General features: G+C 61.4%; 3 protein-coding genes across 5 annotated transcripts in view; 2 read left to right on the forward strand and 1 right to left on the reverse strand.

Annotated features, from left to right (window-relative positions):
- The window catches only part of CORO7 (coronin 7), a 37,498-nt gene extending 19,714 nt beyond the window's left edge, over positions 1-17,784 (forward strand). Inside the window, exons 10-28 of the mRNA XM_064153396.1 lie at positions 13,080-13,134; positions 13,479-13,536; positions 13,634-13,779; positions 14,433-14,528; positions 14,609-14,743; positions 14,868-15,000; positions 15,084-15,259; positions 15,338-15,446; positions 15,547-15,633; positions 15,734-15,876; positions 15,966-16,070; positions 16,171-16,256; positions 16,334-16,475; positions 16,591-16,680; positions 16,770-16,886; positions 16,965-17,100; positions 17,220-17,311; positions 17,406-17,492; positions 17,574-17,784. Of these exons, the coding sequence (XP_064009466.1) occupies positions 13,080-13,134; positions 13,479-13,536; positions 13,634-13,779; positions 14,433-14,528; positions 14,609-14,743; positions 14,868-15,000; positions 15,084-15,259; positions 15,338-15,446; positions 15,547-15,633; positions 15,734-15,876; positions 15,966-16,070; positions 16,171-16,256; positions 16,334-16,475; positions 16,591-16,680; positions 16,770-16,886; positions 16,965-17,100; positions 17,220-17,311; positions 17,406-17,492; positions 17,574-17,579 (1,999 nt within the window). The 3' untranslated portion in view covers positions 17,580-17,784. The remainder of the gene's footprint in view (positions 1-13,079; positions 13,135-13,478; positions 13,537-13,633; positions 13,780-14,432; positions 14,529-14,608; positions 14,744-14,867; positions 15,001-15,083; positions 15,260-15,337; positions 15,447-15,546; positions 15,634-15,733; positions 15,877-15,965; positions 16,071-16,170; positions 16,257-16,333; positions 16,476-16,590; positions 16,681-16,769; positions 16,887-16,964; positions 17,101-17,219; positions 17,312-17,405; positions 17,493-17,573) is intronic.
- On the reverse strand, positions 4,254-11,769 carry VASN (vasorin). 2 transcript variants are annotated; one of them, XM_064153397.1, is made up of 2 exons: positions 11,716-11,769; positions 4,254-6,938 (listed from the first exon to the last, which is right to left on the reverse strand). In XM_064153397.1, the coding sequence occupies exon 2, from the start codon at positions 6,926-6,928 to the stop codon at positions 4,907-4,909; it is 2,022 nt and encodes a 673-aa protein (XP_064009467.1). In that variant the 5' UTR covers positions 6,929-6,938; positions 11,716-11,769; the 3' UTR covers positions 4,254-4,906. The 2 variants fall into 2 exon arrangements, with proteins under 2 accessions (XP_064009467.1, XP_064009468.1); XM_064153398.1 differs by lacking the exon at positions 11,716-11,769 and having other exon boundaries at positions 4,254-7,009.
- Positions 17,785-17,922: 138 nt separating the features above from the next.
- Positions 17,923-20,216, forward strand: PAM16 (presequence translocase associated motor 16). 2 transcript variants are annotated; one of them, XM_064153399.1, is made up of 5 exons: positions 17,923-18,096; positions 18,612-18,696; positions 19,284-19,423; positions 19,833-19,898; positions 20,066-20,216. In XM_064153399.1, exons 1-5 carry the CDS (start codon positions 18,094-18,096, stop codon positions 20,144-20,146), a joined length of 375 nt encoding a protein of 124 aa, XP_064009469.1. In that variant the 5' UTR covers positions 17,923-18,093; the 3' UTR covers positions 20,147-20,216. The 2 variants fall into 2 exon arrangements, with proteins under 2 accessions (XP_064009469.1, XP_064009470.1); XM_064153400.1 differs by lacking the exon at positions 17,923-18,096 and adding an exon at positions 18,255-18,273.
- Positions 20,217-20,640: the final 424 nt, after the last annotated feature.

The raw sequence follows: 20,640 nt of genomic DNA on the forward strand, positions 1-20,640 counted from the left end.
AGCTGCAAGATCGGGTCAGGCTCAGTGCAGGGGGTGCTGGAAGCTGCCAGGACGGTGATTGCAGTATCCCAGGGACGGTGGAGCAGCCACGGGTTTGGGGTGCCCATTGCGGATCTCCAGCATGGCCATGGGCGCCCAGTATGGGGCAGCGTCCAGCGCGGCCATGGCGTGAGCCGCAGGCGCGGAGCCGGGCGCAGCGTCAGCAGCTCGTTGAGGCTTTTTGAGGAAGCAATCAGTGGGCGGGCAGGAAGCTCATACCATGCATTACTGCCGCCCGGCCAGCGGGAAGGGGAGCCTGCATCCCCACCGCGTCCCCATCGTGTCCCCACCACACCCTGCCGCGTGGGTCTATGCCTGCCAAGCCAGCACCATGCATTCCAGGCACTCTGTGGCACCCCAATGCGGCGCCGTGGCATGGCCCAAAGTGGGGAACACTCCCACCTCAGCACACCCACCCCAACGTCCATGCTCAAAACGAACTCCACAAGGTGGCTGTGCCCCTGCCCAGCATCCACAGCAGAAGAGAGCAGAGAATAGGGAGTAGTAAATGCATTTAGGGGGTTCCCAAACCCTGAGCAGGGCAGATAGTTGTGACTGCCCTAATGCTCATTTTGAAAGTACCCCAGCTATGCCAGGGTTGTGCTCAGGAGCTGACCCCTGCTGCTGATGCCCAGAGCTGGTGGTAGGTGCTGTGAGTGGGTTCCTCTCCATGCCATGGTCCTCAACATGCCACCTTCAGGTGCCTGCCACTCCTTTCAACTCGGGTTTTGTCTTGCCCTCCCCAGGCCCTTTTAATTAGCTGAAGGAGCAGCCGGGCAGGAGGCAGGAAAGGGGCCTCAATAGGTTATTGTTGCCCTAAATTGTAACCAGCACCGGTGGGGTTGAGTTACCAGCTCCAACTCGAGGTCAGTGACCAGACACTGCTGCTGCACGCCCGGCGCCTAGCACGGCACTGCCCAAGGACGGGGCTGTCACCACGCTGGGGCCAAAGAACAGCAGCTCCCTTGTGTCACCACATCTTTTGGTGTCCCTAAAATGCCCCCAGATAAGCTGGGGGTACTTCCTGTCCGCACCACGGTTGGTATGAGGCGACCAAGTCTGCAAAGGTCCAGGATCAGTGTGCTCATGGCATGTACTGGTGCCCGGCAGAGCCCCACGGGGCAGGGGATGGGGACAGCAGGATCCCCACCACCCTTCGTGGTGCAAAGTCCACCAGAGCTGGGAGGTGCCAGAACTGTCAGAGCAGGATGTTTGTGGAGGGATTTTGGGCTGCTTGATTCCCCAGCACTGCAGCAAGACATGGAGAGGTCTGGGTGCTTACCCAGGAACAATGCTCACCACCCCACCCCCGTCCAAACCCTGTGGCTGAGCCAGCTTGTGGGCTTGCAGCATCTCCTAACTTCAACCCTTGTGTGTACCAAAGCATTTCACCCCACTGAGACATATCCCCACTGCCATCCTGTCACCCTTATCAGCTGTAATGAGACCTTGATAGCCCACCGTGCTTGCATCCTGCCTGGCCCCAATGCCCTGTCTCACCTCGGTCTGGGAACTGAACAGCTTTTTTCGGTTGTGTTGGCTGTCTCTGACAGCACTCAGCCCAGTGGGTCAGGTCTTGGTGGCAAAGTCCTGAGCAGGACAGGTCCATCCCTGTCCCCCACGCCCTTGCAGCTCCCTGCCCTTGGTCCCTTTTTCCATGAGTGTCTTGGCTTGGCTGCCAACCATAGACATGAAGAGTGGGGAGAGGCCACCTCAATGGGTGCCACCCCAGTGGGATCAGTCCCTGTGTGGGGAGCTGCTCCTGGAGAGCCACACAAAGCAGCTGATGTCAGGGTGGCTGCTTGCCCTGGTAATTACACTGTGTAAAAATAGCCCTGTGCCACTCGGGTGGGAGGGCAGTGAGTGGCAGCAGCGCCAAAATCGCTCCCACAGGCCACAGCCTCATCCCACCATCACCTCTGTGGCCTCCTAGCACTCCCTGGCCCCCTGAACCTTCCAGGAAGCTGGTGGGATTTCTGCTTACCCATGAGCTCTTCCTGGCAGCTCAGGCTTTGTGGCAGCACATGTGGGACCGTGGGATGGGCACGTCTGTGTTCACCCTAGAGATGCAGGGAATGGGACCCCTTGCACTGCATTAAGGCAATATGTTGCCCAGAGCTCTGCTCCAGCCATGGGGACCTGGGGGACCCAGAGGACCAGGCCTTCGTTGCCATGAGGCCAGGGATAGCTCTCTGGAAGCCAGAGTCCTCCAGGCGCACAGCAGTTGGGGCACAGGGCTGAGCCAGCACTGTGGCAGCAGGACTTACCCCCATAAACCGGTGGCTCCTTGTTGAGTGGCTTCTGGCTGGGACGCTGGGTTGCTGGCCCCACTGGGATTGCATAGTGAGAGGGATTGGTTTTGGGTTCATTTCAGGGGGTTTTGCAATCCCTCCCCAGCGCTGATTCAGCTCGCAGGAATTAGCAGCACCACACAATGTGCCGCCCCGAGCTGCTGCTGGCGTGCGCTGGGGCTGGCAGTGGCCAGCGGGACTTTTGTACTCCGGTTTGGGGCTGGAAGAGACTATTTTGAGCACTGCATGGGTGAATATGTTGGTGTTCAGGGGGTATCTAAGCTCCACAGGGTGCTGAATCGTGGTTAGAGTATTCTTACCCCCCTTAGTGCCAAGCCTGAGCCCCACTGCTCCTCTTGTGCTGCTCCCTGCACCTCCCAGCTGAGACACCTCAAAACCTTTGGCTTGGGGTTCCCTGTCTGCACTGCACCTGCCCAAGCAAAACTCTGCTTTGCTCCTGATGTGCCACAGCAGCCAGTGTGGTCACTTTGGAGCTGCTGGAGATCCCCTAGGAGTAATGGAACCTGTTGGGGAGGTCCCCAGCATCCCCAGCACCCGGAGATTCCTGGAAACCTCCAGCTAATTGTAAGCAAACAAAGTCACCTCGCTAGGCAAAGGACAAATTATGCAGCTGAGGTGAAGGGACAGCAAGGGGCCAGGAGGGAAGAGTCTTGAGGTCCCTTGTCACCGGGTGCTCATAGGGAGACACACCAGGGCCGACCCTGTGCTCAGCTCGGCTCGGGGGGCTGCAGCAGCGGCTGGCGGCACCAGGCACGGGGCCACAGCTCCGCCAGGGACTTTTCTTCTCCTCGCTGGGCTGGAAAATATACAAAGCTCGCAGCGAAAATATTTACACAGCAGCAATTTTCAGAGGAATTCGGGATGTTAATTTGAAAAATCTGTGGGGAGAGGACCACAATAGGCCCTTTGAGCAGGCAAGCGTGGCCACCGCACCGAGCAGCCCGCGCCGGCGAGGGGCCCCTCCTGCCTCTGCGCCGGCCCTAATGGGAGCCAGCCCTGCCGGAAGCCCACCTGGGAGCTGGGGGAGTGCCTCGCCAGACGCCCCCGCCGACACTCCACGCCCCTAATTGCATCCAGAGTCGTTCCCCTCCCGCCGTCGGCCCCGGGGCGAGCGGGACTGGGGTCAGGGCCGAATCCTGCACCGGAGCAAGGCCTCCCGAAGCGCCGGCAGTGCGGGCGGCAGCTCGCGTGGCACGACGGTGACCCCCGGCTCGGCTGGCGGCAGCCGCTGTGCTTCAGCCAGGTTTTGCTCATTGTCTCCAAATCAAACATACCTCGGTGGGCACGGCCCCAACCTGGAAAATTCCAGGCTGAAAGATAAAGGATTGGAAAACGATTAAAACCAGAGGGTTGGAGCAGAACCCACTTGGCAGGGAGAACCTGCCGAGCGCCGGCTCCCAGCCCTCCCTGCCGGGGCCAGCGCACGGAAGCGGCTGTTCCAGGGGCCAGGGGCTCGCTTCGGGGGTGGCTTCGGACGTAGCCCCAGTTTTGGAGCGATCGAGCAGGCTGACACGTGTCTCTCTGGGGGTACTGGTGCCGCCGGGGCTGCTGCTGGGAGGTCAGAGAGGTTGGGCTAGGCTGTTTGTCCCGCAGCTGGCTCCCGAGCCATCTGGCAGGCAGGGAGGGATGAAGTAAGACTGGATGATGCACAGGGCAGGGGCCGATTCAACACCCATGGCCTCTGTTTTGGGAACAACTCCTTAGCGCCCGCAGCCGGGGACAGCACCCGGCGAGGGGAAAGCTCAGAGTTGGGGAAACTCCCCCCTCCACTACCCTGACTCATCCTGGCGCTCGCCAACAACGACGGGAGGACGCGACTGACCTTCCTGCTCCGCCGAGGGGGACCTGTGCCCCTGCCTGCCATGGCCAGTGCCTGCAGAAGTGCTCGGGGCCACACAGAGCTTTTCACTGGTGGTGTTTTAATTTCTTTTCTTACAAAAAAAGGGCATCTTTCTGGTCTGCCTTACAAAAAGAGCTGTACACAAACCTGTACTAGAACGACAACAAAAAGAAAGTTTTCCCAGAAGAAATGGGAAATAACCACGTATAAATATTCTCTCTGAGTTCTTAAAGCTTCAATTCCCGGTTTGTCTGCTCGGTGCTTCCTTTGGCCTGGGGAGGGCCCCGAGGGTCCCAGCACCTCGGCCAGGCCTGATTGCTCACATCGACTTCCAGGGAGTTGAGAGTCACAGGCCATGTTCCGCTAAAGGACCCTTGTTACCAGCACGTGGGTGTCCCTTAGCCAAGCCACCGCAGCTTTCATTTTAGCAGTAGCTAAAATAAGCCCACCCAAACCCCACATTAAAAGCCCAAACCCCTTTTCCCACTGCCCACGTTCTGCGTTGAGTCACAGAAACCAAGGCACTGCTGGGAACATAAGCGTCTCCTCCTGACGCCTGGCAGCCTCTTGGAAATTGCACGTTATGGGTTTGGGGACTTTCTGCCTTAATTTGGTGAACTCCTCACCATTCCTCACCCCAGAGGAACATGACCAAGTTGCTGAAGCTCACCCCTTGTCCATCCAGGCCTTGCCTGGCTGCCACACCCCACCTGGTTCAGAAATAGGAGGGTTTGAGCCCTGGGGTGTTGTTGTTGCTGGGGTAGTGCGATTGCATGAGCGGCACCTCACACTCACTGGAGTGCATGGCCGCCTCCGGTACCTTGTGGCTGTGGCCACTGAGATCCCCGTTCTCCAGGCAGGCTTTCACCCCCTCCAGCTCCAGTGGGCCAGCCTCCACCCTGCTGCCAGCATGCGCCTTCGCCTGGCGCTGCCGCCGGTAGTACATGCCAGCAGTCACTACCACCACCAGCAGCAGTGCGGCGCCCAGCGCAGGGACAATCATGAGAGCCAGGTTGCTGTCCTTGCTCTGGGTGACAGGTGAGTGCTGCTGGTGGCTGGCAGGCAAGGTCTGAACTTCAGTGCAGTGCTCCTCCTTGGAGAGTTTCTCCCCCAGGGGCCCAATGCAGACGCGGTAGGTGCAGTTGGGCTTCAGTGCCCGCACTGTGTACTCAGAGAGTGAAGCTGGTAAGCGCAGCATCACTGGCCGCTTGTCTGGCCCAGAGAGGTTTCGGTAGCTCAAGCGGATGCCCTTCAGCTGGGCTTTGGACTGGATATAGTTCTGCAGGTCCACTTTGAGGGAGGTGCTGCTGACCTGTGCGATGCTGATCCGACGGCTAGGTGGTGGGGCTGGTGTGGCCAGGGCTGGCGTTGTCCCCCTCGCTTCCACCTCACAGTATGTCCCAGTAAAGCCTGCTGGGCATAGGCACTCTAGGAGGTTTTGGGTGCCCAGGTGGCAAGTGCCACCATTCAGACATGTGCGAGGAGGACAGATGGGCGATGGGGGGCTGGTGGGAGCCAGTGGGCCACTGAAGGGCACTAGCGTGGAGCTGGCCTGGGGGGCTGCAGACCCTTGTGTGGGAGCAGCGGTGCTGGGCTGCAACACGGGACGGCTGCTGGTGGGGAATGGTGCAGGTGGTGGCAGTGTGGTTGTGCGTGGGGTGGTGGTGGTGGTGGTGGTGATGGTGGTAGTGGTGGTGGGGCAGCCAAAGTCAGAGTACTGCAGATGGTGGAGGAGCTTGCCAGAGTTTTTGGGAGGGAAGTGACAGCGTGTCTCCTCGGGCCGCCGGAGGACCACGCTGCTGGCATTCACCCACTGCACCAGCCAGCTCATGGGGCAGATGCAGTTGAAGGGGTTACCAGCAGCTGTCATGGCCCGAAGCTTGGGGAAGAAGCTAGAGAATTCCCGAGGGATGGTGTTGATGTTCAGGTTGCTGATGTCCAGCTCTTGGAGGTTGTGAAGGTTGTGGAAGTCCTCTGGCAGTAGCTGGGAGATGCGGGTGTTGCCAGCCAGGCTGAGCTTGGTAAGGCTCCCGAGTCGCCGCAGCACTGCCGGCACATGCTCCAGCAGGTTGTCAGAGACATCCAGCTCGTGCAGGTTGTTCTGGGCCTGGAAGAGCTCCTCGTTTAAGCTTGTCAAACCCAGCCCTGCAATCTTCAGGGACTCAATATTGACAGTATGGAAAGCCCCTGGTGTGATGGTGGAGATCTTGTTCCAGCTAATGTCCAGCAGCAGGAGGTTGGGCAGGTTGAGGGGAGGCACAGCCCGGAGCTGGTTGTTTTGCAGCTTCAGCTCCAGCAGGTTCTCCAGTGTGTCAAAGGCAGTAGAATGGATGTGCTGGATCCTGTTCTTTTGCAGGTAGAGACGCTCCAGCAGCTGCAGCCCGTGGAAGGTCTCATTGGTGATCTCCTGCAGCTGATTGGAGGACAGATCCAAGTTGACAAGCTCTGTCAGGGGCTGGAAGATGTTTCTCTGGATGCTGGTGATCTTGTTTTGCGAGAGGTCCAGGAGCTGGAGGGCAGGCAGGCCTGTAAAGCTGTCCTCGTTGAGCACTGTGATGCCATTCTCAAAGACATAGAGGGAGAGGATGTTGGGGGGCAGCCCCCGAGGCACAGTGTGGCCCCGTCTGGCCGCACACAGAATGGTCTTGGGGTCTTGGCACTGGCAGCCCGCAGGACATGCCTCAGCCAGCCCCACGGGGGCCCAGAGAAGCAGCGTGCAAATGATCAGCTGCTTCATGATGTCAGCTCTGTGGGAGAGAGAAACCGAGCCAAGGTTAGGGGCAGACTCTGCCGGGGGGTACCCTGGGCTGGCAGGGCTGTGAGGTGCCTCAGACACCCACTGCTCTACCCATGCACCACTGCTGGTGTGCAAGAATCATCTTCCCATGTCCTGCCAGAGACCGTCTGTCCCCAAATGGACCACAGAGGGAGTGGGAAAGTCCCAAGTGGTCTCCTGCCTCTTCTGCACTGCTGCAGCAAGAACAGAGCTGGCAAGAGTGAAGCCACACATGAGCTGCCCGTCCTCAGCTCCCCGGCATTTAGAATGTAGCACCTTTGCACACTCCATATCCCACCAGCTTTGGCCTGGCCTCTTGGTACAGTCTCCACTGGGACATAGGCTCCCCCACAATTCCCAGCTGCTCTGGCAGGTCGCAGATCAGCTACTGCCCAGATCACTGGTGGCATAGCAATCCCTGACTGACTGGGCACTCAGACCTCAGTACTGTCTGTGGGGCCAAAGGAGCTGGATGCTCCCATTTCCCCATAGGTCCCCACTATGCCCATCAGAGCCAGCTGTGTTCCCGCAGCATCCCAGGGCTTGTACTTGCCCCAAAGCTTGCTCCTGTCTCCTGAGTGCTGTAAGTCACCTTCCTGTTCCCTTTCCTGCTGGAACCTTGGTGATCCCCCCTTGTCCCTTGGGGGCACAACGGGGATGGAGGACAGAATGCTCTTGGGGTGAGCAGGGCTGTCAGCAGCCCTGCTCACCCCTGCTGTGGCTGCATGGTCTATGTCACTGTGGCTGTGCCCCAGTGATAAGCCCCAGCTTATCTCAACTTCATCTTTCATCCCTTTTAATAACACTCTTAATTAGCACAGGCCAGGCCAGGAACTCACTGTCCCTGTCTCCCCCTCTCAGGGATACTTTGGGGTAGCAGAGGGGGTCCCTAGGCAGGGAAAAGGCAGCCCCCCCTGGGCTACTGGAGATGGGAGTACTGCCAGCACCTTAACCCGCCAGCCCCTTCCCCAGCCCTAGCGTCATCACCTCCTCCCCTGCGCCGAGCTCCAGACAACCTCCCCTGCCATGGCCCGCAGAGGGGCCCCCGCCATGTGCGAGGGGCTGCCGGGTCGCACAGCAGCACGTGCCGCCTGCCCCTGCCGCTGTGGGAGGCCCTGGCCGGTGCCGGGATGCCACCTCCTACACCAACAGCTGTAGGGGGGTCTGGATTGGAGCTGTGTCCCACTCTCCCTCAGTGTGGCCCAAGCCAAACAAGCCCCCCATGCTTCAGGGACAGTGGCGCTCACCCATAACCGGACAGGGTTAACACAGCAGACATCTCCCCCCCAGCTGGATCCCTCCAGGGTGGGGTACACCCGAGGGTGGGGTGCACCCGAGATGCTGGGCAGGGTCACCACAACTGCCTGAGTCAGTTGGCCTAACCAGCCCAGCCCTGCCCTGCCGTGACCTGTGCCGTCAGCCCGACACCATGGAGGAGCTGTGCTGTGTCACAGGGGGTCACCATCAGGCCCCCAGCACTGGGGAAGAGCTACGCTGCTGCCAGGGATCCACTCTCACTGAGTCCATTCACTGGCACCCCCGTATCAGCCACCAGTTCTCTTGTCAATGCCACTGCTGGGTCCTGCCACAGTCCCACATCACAGCCAGGCCATCAGTGCCCAGCACAAGGGCCAAGCAACCCAACAGCATCTTGGAGACCTTGTGAAGTACTTGTGGGGGCTACGGGAGCATACCCAGCATCCCTCGCCACCATGCTAGCCCTTGAGGTGGCTCAGGTAGAAGGGGGTGGTGGCTGGCAGGTAGGGCCGTAGGCACAGGGTGCTGAGCGTGCTGACAGTGCCATCGCTGTACCAGGACACCCGGGTGGGCAGTACCGGAGTGGGGCCAGGCCTGCGGGAGGCTGGCGAGGCCGGGGCTGGTTTTGCAATGCCAGGGTCGGGTTTCGCTGACGTGTCCCGTGCTGCAACCAGCTGCTGACTGCAAGTCTCTCTCTCGTCCCTTTAATTACGCTGGCATTTCCTCCCCGCCTGCCAGGCTCCCGGCTCCTCCGGGCAGGTTCGGCTGGCCGGGCCATGGCCGCGCATCCCCGCCTTGCCACGAACGCCGGGCAGGCGGCACGGCTGCTCCGCCCGCACGCCTCCGCCACCTCGGCATCACCCTGTTCCCCCGGCACACGCCGGCATCCCGCCCGCACCACCTCCCCACCCCGGCACTGCTCGAGGCAGAGAGGAGTTAACCCAGCCCAGGTTCATGGAGTGTTCATCCCTTTTGAAAAAAAGGGGGGGGCAGGGGAACAGCCTCACCCACATCCCAGAGGGGACCCCAAGTGTGGAAAGGGGGCCTCGGTTGTTCTGAAGGTGTTAGGACTGCCCTGCCAGCAGCCTGCTGCTGCCTTGGCTGGACTCCCCTGCGCCTGCACCGCAGATATTTGCCGAATTATTCATATTTTCCGGCTGCGGGGAGGATCTGGGCTCGGATTCCCCCAGTCTCAGCTCAGCCTTTCCCTGCCAGCCTGCTGGGGTGGGAGTGCTGTGTCCCCTCTCCCTTCCGTGCCTGCAGCCCCCTGGGGCAGGCCATCCCGTCCCACTGCCTGCCCAGGATGAGGGACTGGACAGGGGATGCCCTGCTTCGCATCCAGCACGTGTTTTAGAGATGAGTCTGTCCCCGTGCCACACAGGGTGACATCTGCACAGGACAGGCTGGTGGACCCCCGGGGGTCCCAACCCTTCCTTGTTGCTCAGGGACGTGGCCATTCTCTCTGGGGAACTCGTTACGGCCGGGATGTCCCCTCCCACACCAGCAATCGAGGCCCCGCAGCCAAACAAAGCTGCTGTTGTTGCCGGCAGGCCACCAAGCCGGTGGGCTGCCTCCGCGGCCAGCAGGCACCAGCGCAGGCAGGATGGAGCCCCGCATGAAGCTGGGCCCTAGGCTGTGTCTCTGTCACGGCAGGGAAGGATACTGTGCCTTCGCCAGGCGGGATGCCGATGCTGTTTCCCTCACACTCCTCCAAAACAAGCCCATGTCAGCACATGCCCCCTCCCGAGACCCAGCTGGGGGGACTCAGGATTAAACCCTTTAATCCTCCTCTCCTTCAACCCACCCTGTGCCACTGCAGCTCCCACCTCCTCCCCGGCTCCCCTCCCTATTTAATTAAAGTTTCCGCAGCAGCCCCGGAGGAATGCAGGCCTGGTTATTGCATTCCCCAGGGCGCGCTCGCCGGCCCCTCCATCCTGCTCTTGCCCCTTTGACCCTACCGCGCTCCCTAGTTCAGGTGCCGGCAAGGAGAAAAACCAGCAGAGCCGCTTTACCGGCAGCCAAACAGCCCGCGGAGGAACCCAGACGCTGGCGGAGGCTGGGAGGAGGCCGGCAATGCTGCCACGCGTGGCCCGGGCAGCACGGGCAGATTCCTATGGCGTGACTGGGGTGACCGCGGCTGTCCCTGAGTGCTTCCTCTTGCCGCGTCCCGCCGGCAGAGCCAGCTGGGCAAGCACCACTTGCATCAGGGCCACCCGGCCAGGCCACTTGGCCTTGGCGTGGTGCAGGGGAAAGTAGTAATTAGTGTCATCCTTGATGGTGGCACTGCCCATGTGGGCAGCAGCACGGCCCTGGCTAGGTCAGGCCAGTCTGGCTGCCCCAGCCCCAGCAGGATGAGCTCTGCCAGTGTAGGGCACGTTGGTTATTAGCAGGTGTGTGAGACATGAATGGAGGTTATAGGTTGGGAAGAGGGTTGAAGTGGAGCATCTCTGCTGGGGTGCACTGGCTCTTGTGGCAGCTGCCAACCAAGGAGGGTGCCAGGCATGGGAAGGGACACTTACACCACAGCGGCCTGAAGTGGCACCTAGAGAGGGTAAAGAGAGCCACCACTCCCAGTGCACACCAAGTGACGAAGCACAACAGAAGCTGGCAGCAGGAGAGGCAGGGTATCCCTGCCAGCCTGCAGCCAGGCTGGCCAGTGGCCCTGCTGGCACTTGTCCCTCCATGCCAGCCAGGAGGGAATCCCTTCTCAGCATTGTCCAGGGACCCCACTCAGCCCTACAGCAGGTCAGCAACCCAGGACGCTAACTCCTGAGGACAGGAAAGGCAAAGGCAGCCAAACCCCACCCTGGATGAGCCCTTGGTGAGGAGGATGGTGGTGGACACCACTGCCAGGGTCTCCCACCTCTGCCTGATCCCAAAGAGTGAGACCTGCTGCCATGTCTGCTGGGACAGGGCAAGCATGGGATGGAACCAAGAGTGTGCCAGTCCCATAGGGATCCTGGTGCCCTTCTGCTGGCAGAGTGGGTCACAGCCACCAGCCACAGCTGGAGAAAGCTGAGCTTCACGTCGGCCCCAGTCACATCTTTCCTCTTCCCCATGATGGGAACAGTACCAGGCTGGGGTCCTCAGGACAGACCACAGCACATCCCATAGCAGGTCAGACACAGGCTGGGACAGCGGACCTGGGGCCCTGCCTGCACCCGTGTCACTATGTCTGTACTGTAGCCCAGCCTGGCCAAGGGACAGCCGGGTGCCCCTGGCTCAGCAGGGCACACCGACCCCTAGCCGAGGACTGGAGCGAGGTGCTGTCCCCAGGTGCCCTGCCTTTGTCCGGCGGCTGAGTGACAGCCTGTCACCCGGGAGGGCAGCCGGCCCTGGGTGCCCCACGGCTTAGCCCAGGCCCACTGGGATCCCGGGGCCAGCCGTCCCCCTGAGTCCCAGGGAGCGTGGCGGAACCCCGTCCCTCCGGTAGGCCAGACCCATGGCGAGGGGCGGGCCGTGTCAGCGGCGACCGAGGCCGCGGGACTCACCGGGGCCGTTCCGAGCAGGGCCGGGCGGTCAGTGCATGGCGGCCGGGCGGGCACTCCCCTCTCTGGAGGCGCTGGGCGCGGGGAGCGGCTTTAAAACCGCGGAGGGCGGGACCTTTCCTCCCGCCGCCTCCCCACTGGCTGCTGGGAACGGGGGGGCGGGGCGAGGCACGCCCGTCTCTGCAGTCTCCGCCCCTTGCGCACCTGGGGCCCTGCTTGGGGCGGGGCCGCCGGGCCCCCCGGGCTCCCCTGGGGAGCCCCCAGAGCCATAGGGACGACCCCGCAACTTCTGCCATCTCCAGGACCCCCAGTCTCAGGGGCGTCACAGTGACTCTTAGGAGCCCTGGCAGCTCCAAGGCCCCCAGAGTCACAGGGATCCTCAGGACTCCCCCAAAGTCACAGGGAGCTCCGTGGCCCCCTAGATTCACAGAGACCTCCCGAGACTCCAAAGCTCCCCAGAGGCGCAGGAACCCTGAGAACCTCTGGGACCTCCAGCATTCCCCAGGACTCCTTGGGGAGCCCTGGTAACACCACAGCCTGGGCATCCACGGCATTCCCAAGGACCTCCACATCGAGTGTGCCCAGGATAACACCAGTGCCCTGATACTTCAGTAACACCATCACCCAAAGAGCACCAGCCACCAGGGATCAGTGGGTGGCCCTCATGGGGCTAACCCCATGCCCCAGCAACAGCAGAACTGTGCCAGGTGCTGCAGTTTGGCACCATGAATATGGTGCAGGCAGGCTGGGACAACCAGGGTACCTTTGTCTCAACCCTAGGCCCCAGCAGTGGTGGCAGTGATAGTGACAGTGACCACAGCTTGGCAGGTGACCCCAGTGCCTGCCACAGCCACCTTGGGTGATGTTTGCCAGCACTGTGCCAACTAGTCCCAAGGTAGGACATCACTAAGTGCCCTTCCAGGCATTGTCCCCTCCAGCCATCCAGTGCCCTCTGGGACAGGATGCAGGACAAGGAGCAGGGCCACGCTCCAGCTGGCACAGCCTCGACCACAGGGCACTCCTGGGGCTGGCTGGCACAGCAGGTGCCAGGGGTGTGCCATGCACTCACCTCAAACTGGCCAAGCCGGCCTGGCATGCCTCAGGGCTGCCCTTTGGGTGCTGGTGGCTTCCCCGAGCAGGGCTGGGTTCCACTGCAGAGCACAGGGTGCAGGACTGGGAGTGGAATTGCCCCATGGCTGGGCACAGCACCTCATTTGGCACAACATAGGCAGGGCCTGATCCTGCCCTGTGCTGCTCCAGGACAGGGCCTGGGGCAGACACTAGCAGAAGGTACAGGATCCAGCCCTGTGACTCTCAGAGTGTTGTGCCAATGGGTGCCCACACTCAGCAGCCTCCTTTTCTCACAGGGCGACCATCCCGCTGTATGATGCTGACACTGGACTGCTGGTGCTGGCGGGCAAGGTGGGGTGCCATGACAGTGGGGGGGCAAGGGAGTATACAGGGGTGCAGAAGCAGGGTGCAGGAAGGGCACAGTGAGGTGCACGTGAGCACAGAGTGGTTCAGCAGGATGCAAGGGGCTGCAGTGCGGTGCAGGAGCATACAGAAGAATGCAGGGGTTGTGGAGGGGTGCAGAGAGGCATAGCAGGGCACAGTGGGGTGCAGTAGCATGCAAGGGGGTACAGGAGGATGCAGAAGGGCACATGAGGATACAGCCAGATGCATGTAGGTGCAGTGGGGTGCATGCAACTGTGGTGGGTGCTCCCCACAGACCCACTCATACCCTGTCACCTGCACTTCTCTCCCAGGGAGAAAACCTCCTGTACTGCTTTGAGGTGGCACCTACGCAGCCAGCGCTCACCCAGGGTAAGTGGAATGGGTCTCATGCCAGGGTCCTGGCAGCCCAGGGGGTTTCACCCCTGCCCATGCTGACTGCCCCATGGCCACCCTGCCTGTCTCACAGTGACCCAATGTCGGATGGAGGGCAGCACCCGGGGCCTGGCCACTGTGCCGCGCCTGGCCCTCGACGTCATGGCCTGCGAGGTGCTGCGCGTCCTACAGCTCACTGACTCCGCCCTTGTCCCCATCAGCTATCTGGTGCCACGCAAGGTATAAGGGGGCTGGGCATGACAGTGTGTCACCAGCGCCCGGGACCATCTCATGGGTGACACTTCACTGGCACTGGGTGGCAAAGGGCACATGGGTGCAAGGGGACTCTGGACTCCAGCCTGGGAAGAGCAGGAGAGCAGGTCAAACGTCGGTGCTGATGGTGGGCAGTGGAACTGATGGTGGGTGCTGGGTGCTGATGGTGGGTGACAGGCTGGAAGGTGAATGAGTGCTGGGTGCTGGCTTTGGGAAGCCAGATGCCGTGTGCAAGGTGCTGGAGGCTTTGTATTAGGTTCTGAGTGCTGGGTGCGTCAAGTGTTTGAAATCTGTGTGCTGCTGGTGGAATGTGGGTTCTGGAGGGAGGATCCGAGGTGCCAGATCCAGCACGCGGGGTGCTGGAAGCTGGAGGCTGGGGCTGGGTGCTGTCTGGGAGGCTGAGTGCGTAAGGCAGCCCAGTGCCAGGCAGTGTCTGACACCTACAGGCTTCAGCAGGCAGCTTTCAGGGATGGGGCTGCGCTTCATGGTGTGCTAGGGGAGTGTCTAGGGATGACAGGGGTTGCCCGGGAGTGCCCCAGCTCAGGCAGTGCCAGCTGGCAGTAGTATGGGGGATGTGTGGTCTGGTGGACATTTACCTCACCCTGCACCCTCTCCCACAGTCTGTGCAGGACTTCCATGAGGATCTGTTCCCTGACTGTGCCGGGACACTGCCAGCCACCAGCGCCCAGGCCTGGTGGGCAGGGGACAGTCAAGAGGTCAGTGTCACCCAGGGGGGTGACCTTACCAGTGGCATTGTCAGGGGCTGCCCCCTGCCCACTGCTCTGCCCACTGACAGGTCACAAGGGTGAGCCTGCACCCTGCCCGGAGACCCACTGAGACCTTCACCTCTCCAGTCATCATGGACACCCAGCTGCGAGTAGCTGACACCAGCCCCACCAACACTGGTGCCAACACTGACACAGACCAGAGTGTGAGCATAGGGTGCTAGGGAGGGTGCGAGGGACACCAGGGGTCGAGTGGTCCCTGTGACCCTTGTCCTGAAGGGTTGAACTAGGACTCCAGCACCTTCTGCACATCTTCTCTCTCTCCCATAGGAGGCCAGTGGCTACTCCTCACCATCCTCACTGGCATCACCGAGCAGTGCCACCACCCCCCTCTCGGCCAGCACTGGCCCCTCCAGTGGCTTTGCCAGCAGCCCCAGCCAGAAGTCACTGCAGAACATTTTGGGTGAGCAGGAAAAGAGGTTGGCTTGGTGTCCCTCTGCCAGGGGAGGACACCCAGGGCACTCACGTGTCCCCTGCCTGTGCCAGGGCCCAGTTCCCGCTTCCGGCATGCACAGGGAAGGGTGCTGCACCGCGACACCCACCTCACCAACCTGCGAGGGCTCAGCCTCACCACACCGGGCGAGTGCGATGGCTTCTGTGCCAACCACCAGCGCGTCGCCCTGCCCCTGCTCTCTGCTGGTGGCCAGATCGCTGTCCTCGAGGTACTCCAGGCATAGCGCAGTGGCCAACACAGTACTGTTGGGTGCAGTGCAGTGATCCTTCCTGACTATCTTCCACAGCTCTCCAAGGCTGGCCGTCAACCTGATGCAGCTGTGCCCACCATCCAGAATGGTGCAGCAGTGGCCGACCTTTCCTGGGACCCCTTTGACCCGCGGCGCCTCGCTGTTGGTATGTGTGCTGAATCCAGGGAAAACACCAGGCTGGCTCCCTGGCACTGGGCTCACCAGATCACCAAGCTAACCACTGCCCGTCTATTCTGGTGCTGTAGCGGGTGAAGATGCCAAGATCCAGCTGTGGCGGATCCCTGAGGGAGGATTGCAGGAAACACTGCGGGAGCCTGAAGCTGTCCTCCGAGGTGAGTGACACATAGGGAGGCACTTACAGCACCCTAACTGGGGACCAGCCAGCCTGGTGTTGCCCTGTGGGAACAGCCATGTGCCACCTGCCTTTACCAGGTCACACAGAGAAGATTTACTCCATCCGCTTCCACCCCATGGCCTCTGACCTCCTGGTTTCCTCCTCCTATGACATGACAGTGCGGATCTGGGACCTGAGCACTGGGCAGGAAGCCTTGTGCTTGCAAGGACACACCGACCAGGTAAGGGACGACATGTACGGAGACACCCCAAGGGTGCATTTGGGCAGGTAGAGAATACTGCATGGGGGGCACAATATCTGTCTCCCCAGATCTTCAGCCTGGCTTGGAGCCCTGATGGGAAGAAGCTGGCAACGGTGAGCAAAGATGCGCGATTACGGCTCTATGAGCCCCGGCACAGCACTGAGCCTCAGCAGGTATGATGATGGTGGTGGGGACAGCATCCCCTACCCTGCAGGCACCTGCCTGCACCCCCAGCTCTCTCCAAGCAGGCAGTGTGATCTTGACCCCACACAGGAGGGTCCAGGGCCTGAGGGGGCCCGTGGAGCACGCCTGGTTTGGGTTTGCAGCGGTGACTGTCTGCTGGTGTCCGGCTTTGATAGGTAAAGGTGGGAGGGATACACTGGGGTGGAGGTTCCCAAGGGACACCTTGCCCTCCCACATTGTCACCTCCCCACAGTCGAAGCGAGAGGAAGATCCTCCTGTACCAGGCACAGGCTCTGCCCGATGGACCCTTGTCTGTCCTTGGCCTTGATGTGGCCCCATCCACCCTCCTGCCCTTCTATGATGAGGATACCAGCGTTGTTTTCCTCACTGGCAAGGTGAGGGCTTGCCCACCAAAAAAGACTCGGGGGGCTGCCAATGCACAGCGCCTTAGTGGTGTGGAGGAACTCTTCATGCACCCCCCTGCCAGCCCCCATCTTACTCCATCCTCAGGGGGACACCAGAGTCTTCCTCTATGAGGTGACACCTGAGCCCCCCTATTTCCTCGAGTGCAACAGCTTCACCTCCAGTGAACCCCACAAGGTAAAAGAGAAGCCCGCTGGGGCTGTGCTGCCTGCCCATGATCTCCCTGCCTGCACTCTCAGTTCCTGCTCACACCTTTGCCCCACCAGGGCTTCATATTCCTGCCCAAAACGGTGTGTGAGGTGCGGGAGGTGGAGTTTGCCCGGGCACTGCGCCTTGGCCAGAGCACCCTTGAGCCAGTGGCTTTCCATGTGCCACGTGTCAAGGTAAGTGATGGGCACCTGACCGAGTTTGGGGTGGCGGAGGAGGTGGGGGACCCTGCTGAGCATCCCTTACCTCCACAGAAGGAGTATTTCCAGGACGACATCTACCCGACAACTCGAGTCTGGTGGGAGCCGGCCCTCAGCAGCAGTGCTTGGCTGGCCGGGGAGGATGGGAAGCAGCGTCGAGCCAGCCTGCGCCCAGCAGACATGACACCAGGTAGGTGTGGAGGGGCTGAATGAGGGCTTCAGGCCCGCGGGGTCCAGTGTGTGCGGGAGCAAGCGTGTGTCGGCCACTGAACAAAGGCCTCTTGCCTCATGGCAATGCTGCTCTCCCAGTGAGTGAGGCGCCAAAAGAGGCTCCGGCACGGAAGTTCGTCCCTGCATCCGTCTATCTGGCAGAGAAGTCTGATGAGCAGAAGAAGGAGGAGGTGGGTGCTGGGGCACCCCGGACTATCCTGTTGCTGGATATCTGAGCTGGGGGCGATTCCCCAGGCCCTGTGGCTCTGCTCTGCCTCTCTGCAGCTCCTGAGCGCCATGGTGGCCCGCCTGGGCAACAGGGACGACCCACTGCCCCAGGACTCCTTCGAGGGGGTGGACGAGGACGAGTGGGTAGGTGCCAGGGGCAGCGGATAGGTGAGCATCCTGGGGCTGGTTGCACCCTGCCTTTCACCCCCACCGGGCCTCCCGCAGGACTAGGCCACACTCTGGCACTCCGAGGGCCGCTCGGACCCCTGCAGGCGGCCGGGCAGAGAGGACGCAGAGAAGGAAGGAGCGCGGCGGGTCCGGTCCGGCCCGGCGGAGAGGAGACGCGGCGGGACCTGGGACGCTCCCCGGGCCGGGCAGCAACGTCAGGAGCACTGTTGCTGCGGGCAGGCCCCGCTATTAAAAGCGCTGCACCAACCCCCATCTCCTGCCGTGGTTCTGGACGGGGCAGGAAAAACCCGGGACTGGGGAAGCGGGGACGGGGCGGGGAACAAAGGGGCCTGAGGCCGAGGGCAGGCCGCGGCCTGCGTCCGTCTGGCGCCCTGTGCGCATGCGCGGCGCAGCACCGCCGGCACTTGGCGGGTCCTCCCGGTCGGTAACGGCCGCCAGGAGGCGCTGCTCGCCCTGCGGAGGGCCGCTCCGTCCTGCACCGCCGTCAGCTCAGTGGCTGCCGTGACCTTCGCTCTTTGACCTCGTTACCGCTGGGGGCGGAGCCGGCGGCGGGGACATGGTGAGAGCGGACGGGGAGACAGGGCTCGAGGGGGATGTGACCCACGGTCAGACGGACAGGGCTCGGGGAGCGTGACAGGGCCTGAAGCGCGGGAGACTGAGCTGGGCAGCGCCCGGGGGGGAAGGACGAGTCCAGGAAAGGGGGGATGTGGCCCGGCGGCGCGGAGCACCGGACTGAGTAGGCCCTGAGAGTGGACGGACAGTACTCGAGAAGGGAGACAGGGCCTGGAGGGGCACAGACATCTTCTAAGTCAGAGGGGAGGGCTTGTGAAGACAGGGTGATACTGGGGAGGGGACGGGACTCAGATACGAGCCGGCTGGTTCCGGGGAGATGCAGCCTGAGGAGAGGGGCTGTGTCTGGGACTGGGCAGCACCACAGCAGGACGTGGGCCAGGGGGAGCCAGGACAGAGCAGGGGAGGTAGAGAACTGGGACTGCACAAGGTCCAAGAAGAAGTGACAGGCAAAGGCCTCAGCTGGGGAGCAGGACCCAGAGTGACAGCAGGGTGTCCCCACAGGCCAAGTACCTGGCACAGATCATCTTGGTGGGGGCCCAGGTGGTCGGGCGGGCCTTCATGCGGGCGCTGCGTCAGGAGTTAGCAGGTAGGAGCTCAGCTGTCACCTTTGGCCCAGGGTGCTGCTCCCTGGACACTGTACAGCATTGCCACCACTTTTCCCAACCCCTTTCTCAGAACACCTCACTGCTCCCAGTCCCCCAGGGCTGTGCCCAACTTGCTAGCCTTGTTGCAGGGTGACAGTAAGCACCCGCATTTTGGTGCCAGCCCCATGGCAATTTGGCTTAGGCTGAGATCTCAGTAGCCACCCCAGATGTGAGTATGGACCCACCACCACTGCTGGGCTCTGAAACATCCCAGCAGCCCCAAGGGGCAGAGCAGGGTGATCCCTCAGGACATGTCAGCCCCAGTGTTGCCTGCAGCCCAGCTTGTTGAGGCCAGTGACAGCAAATGGGTGCCCCCTGCTTCCTGCCATCTCCCCAGCACCAAGGACATCACCTGGGCAGCCCTGTGGGATGGAGGCAGTGTGAGACGGGCAGAAGGGTGGAAGAGATCTGAGCACCTTGGAGCTCACAGGTTTTGCTGATGAGTGTCCACCTGAGGCCTCGGGGTGCCCAGTACTGAGTACCCCACCCCAGTACTGGGGGGTCTCACACCTTCCATGTCTTTGGGCAGCAAGCCGAGCAGCAGCCGATGCCCGAGGGCGCTCAGAGAGGCCCCAGTCTGCTGCCGCCTCCAGGATCACCGGCATCAGTCTCCAGGAAGCTCAGCAGATCCTCAATGTCTCAAATCTCAACCCAGAGGAGATTCAGAAGGTAAAGACTCTGTCAGAGCTGGGGAGAGACAATGCCAGCAGGGCCCTGAACTGTTCATGGCTGTTGCCTGGCATGTGGGTGACAGCTGGTCCCTGGAGAGACTGTGGGTGCTCTTCTGGGCCAAGTTAATCTCCATTTGAGGCTTCCATGCCCCAGCTGGAGGAGCATGGTGGCAGCTCATGGGTATTATCTGCTTGCTGGTGTCAACTCCCATGTTTGCTGCTTGGAGAATGGGGCATGGGCTCCCTGGAGGCACTCAACCGATTCCATGGGGTTCAGGCAGAGCCAGCCATGTCCCCACAATCACACTTGTCATTGCTCACACCTCTGTGGGGAGCAGGAGGTTGCTCAGATTTGGGGCCATAGAGGGCAGAGGAGATGAGTCTGACAGCAAGCTTCTCTTTGGCAGAACTATGACCACTTGTTCAAGGTGAATGACAAATCGGTGGGAGGATCCTTCTACCTGCAGTCCAAGGTGAGCACAGGGAGGAGAGGAAGAGGAAGCTGTGCTAGCCCCTAGCCCTGCCCTGGCAACATCCCTTGCCTGGGATTTGGGAAGGGCAGGCCCTGAGCATCATGGCAGGTGAGACAGGGGCGGGGCAGCATCATCTCTGTACGTCACTCTATCCCCATGTCCCACAGGTGGTGAGAGCCAAGGAGCGGCTGGATGAGGAGCTTCGCATCCAGGCCAAGGAGGAGAAGGGTCGGAAAGCTGAGACGTGACTCCTGCTGCTCCTGCTCCATTTCCCTTTCCTTTAACTTATAGCTAGCCAATAAATACCAATACATCCAATGCCTGGCTTGGCTGTTCTGTGCCCAGGGTGAGAGAGTGGACTTGCCCTCCTCTGCCTGCTGACCCCTGCAGAGGGCTGGGGGAAGAGAAGGGAGGCAGCTGGGAAAGAAGGTGTGTCCCTGAGGCATGGAGGGCTGACAGGGCTCAAATGGCACCTGGGGAGGCTGCAGGAGCTATTTTTGTGGCTTGGACACTATTTTGTGGTTTGGACACTATTGGCCTGAGCACATGGATGCCTCTGGCTCTGTACCATGGAAGCACCATGAGCTCTCTGCTATCACACTTCTTCCACTGTAGGTGAGCTGCTGGGTTGCTTGGGGCAAGGGGCTGTGGGAGGACACACTGTGGCTATCCCCACCCATTTTACTCATTCCTGGCAGGGCTTCACTTGCAGTATGGAGACACATTGGAGCACCGGGCAGAG

The sequence above is a fragment of the Pogoniulus pusillus genome, chromosome 13 (assembly GCF_015220805.1).
Source record: "Pogoniulus pusillus isolate bPogPus1 chromosome 13, bPogPus1.pri, whole genome shotgun sequence".
Classification (NCBI taxonomy): domain Eukaryota; kingdom Metazoa; phylum Chordata; class Aves; order Piciformes; family Lybiidae; genus Pogoniulus; species Pogoniulus pusillus.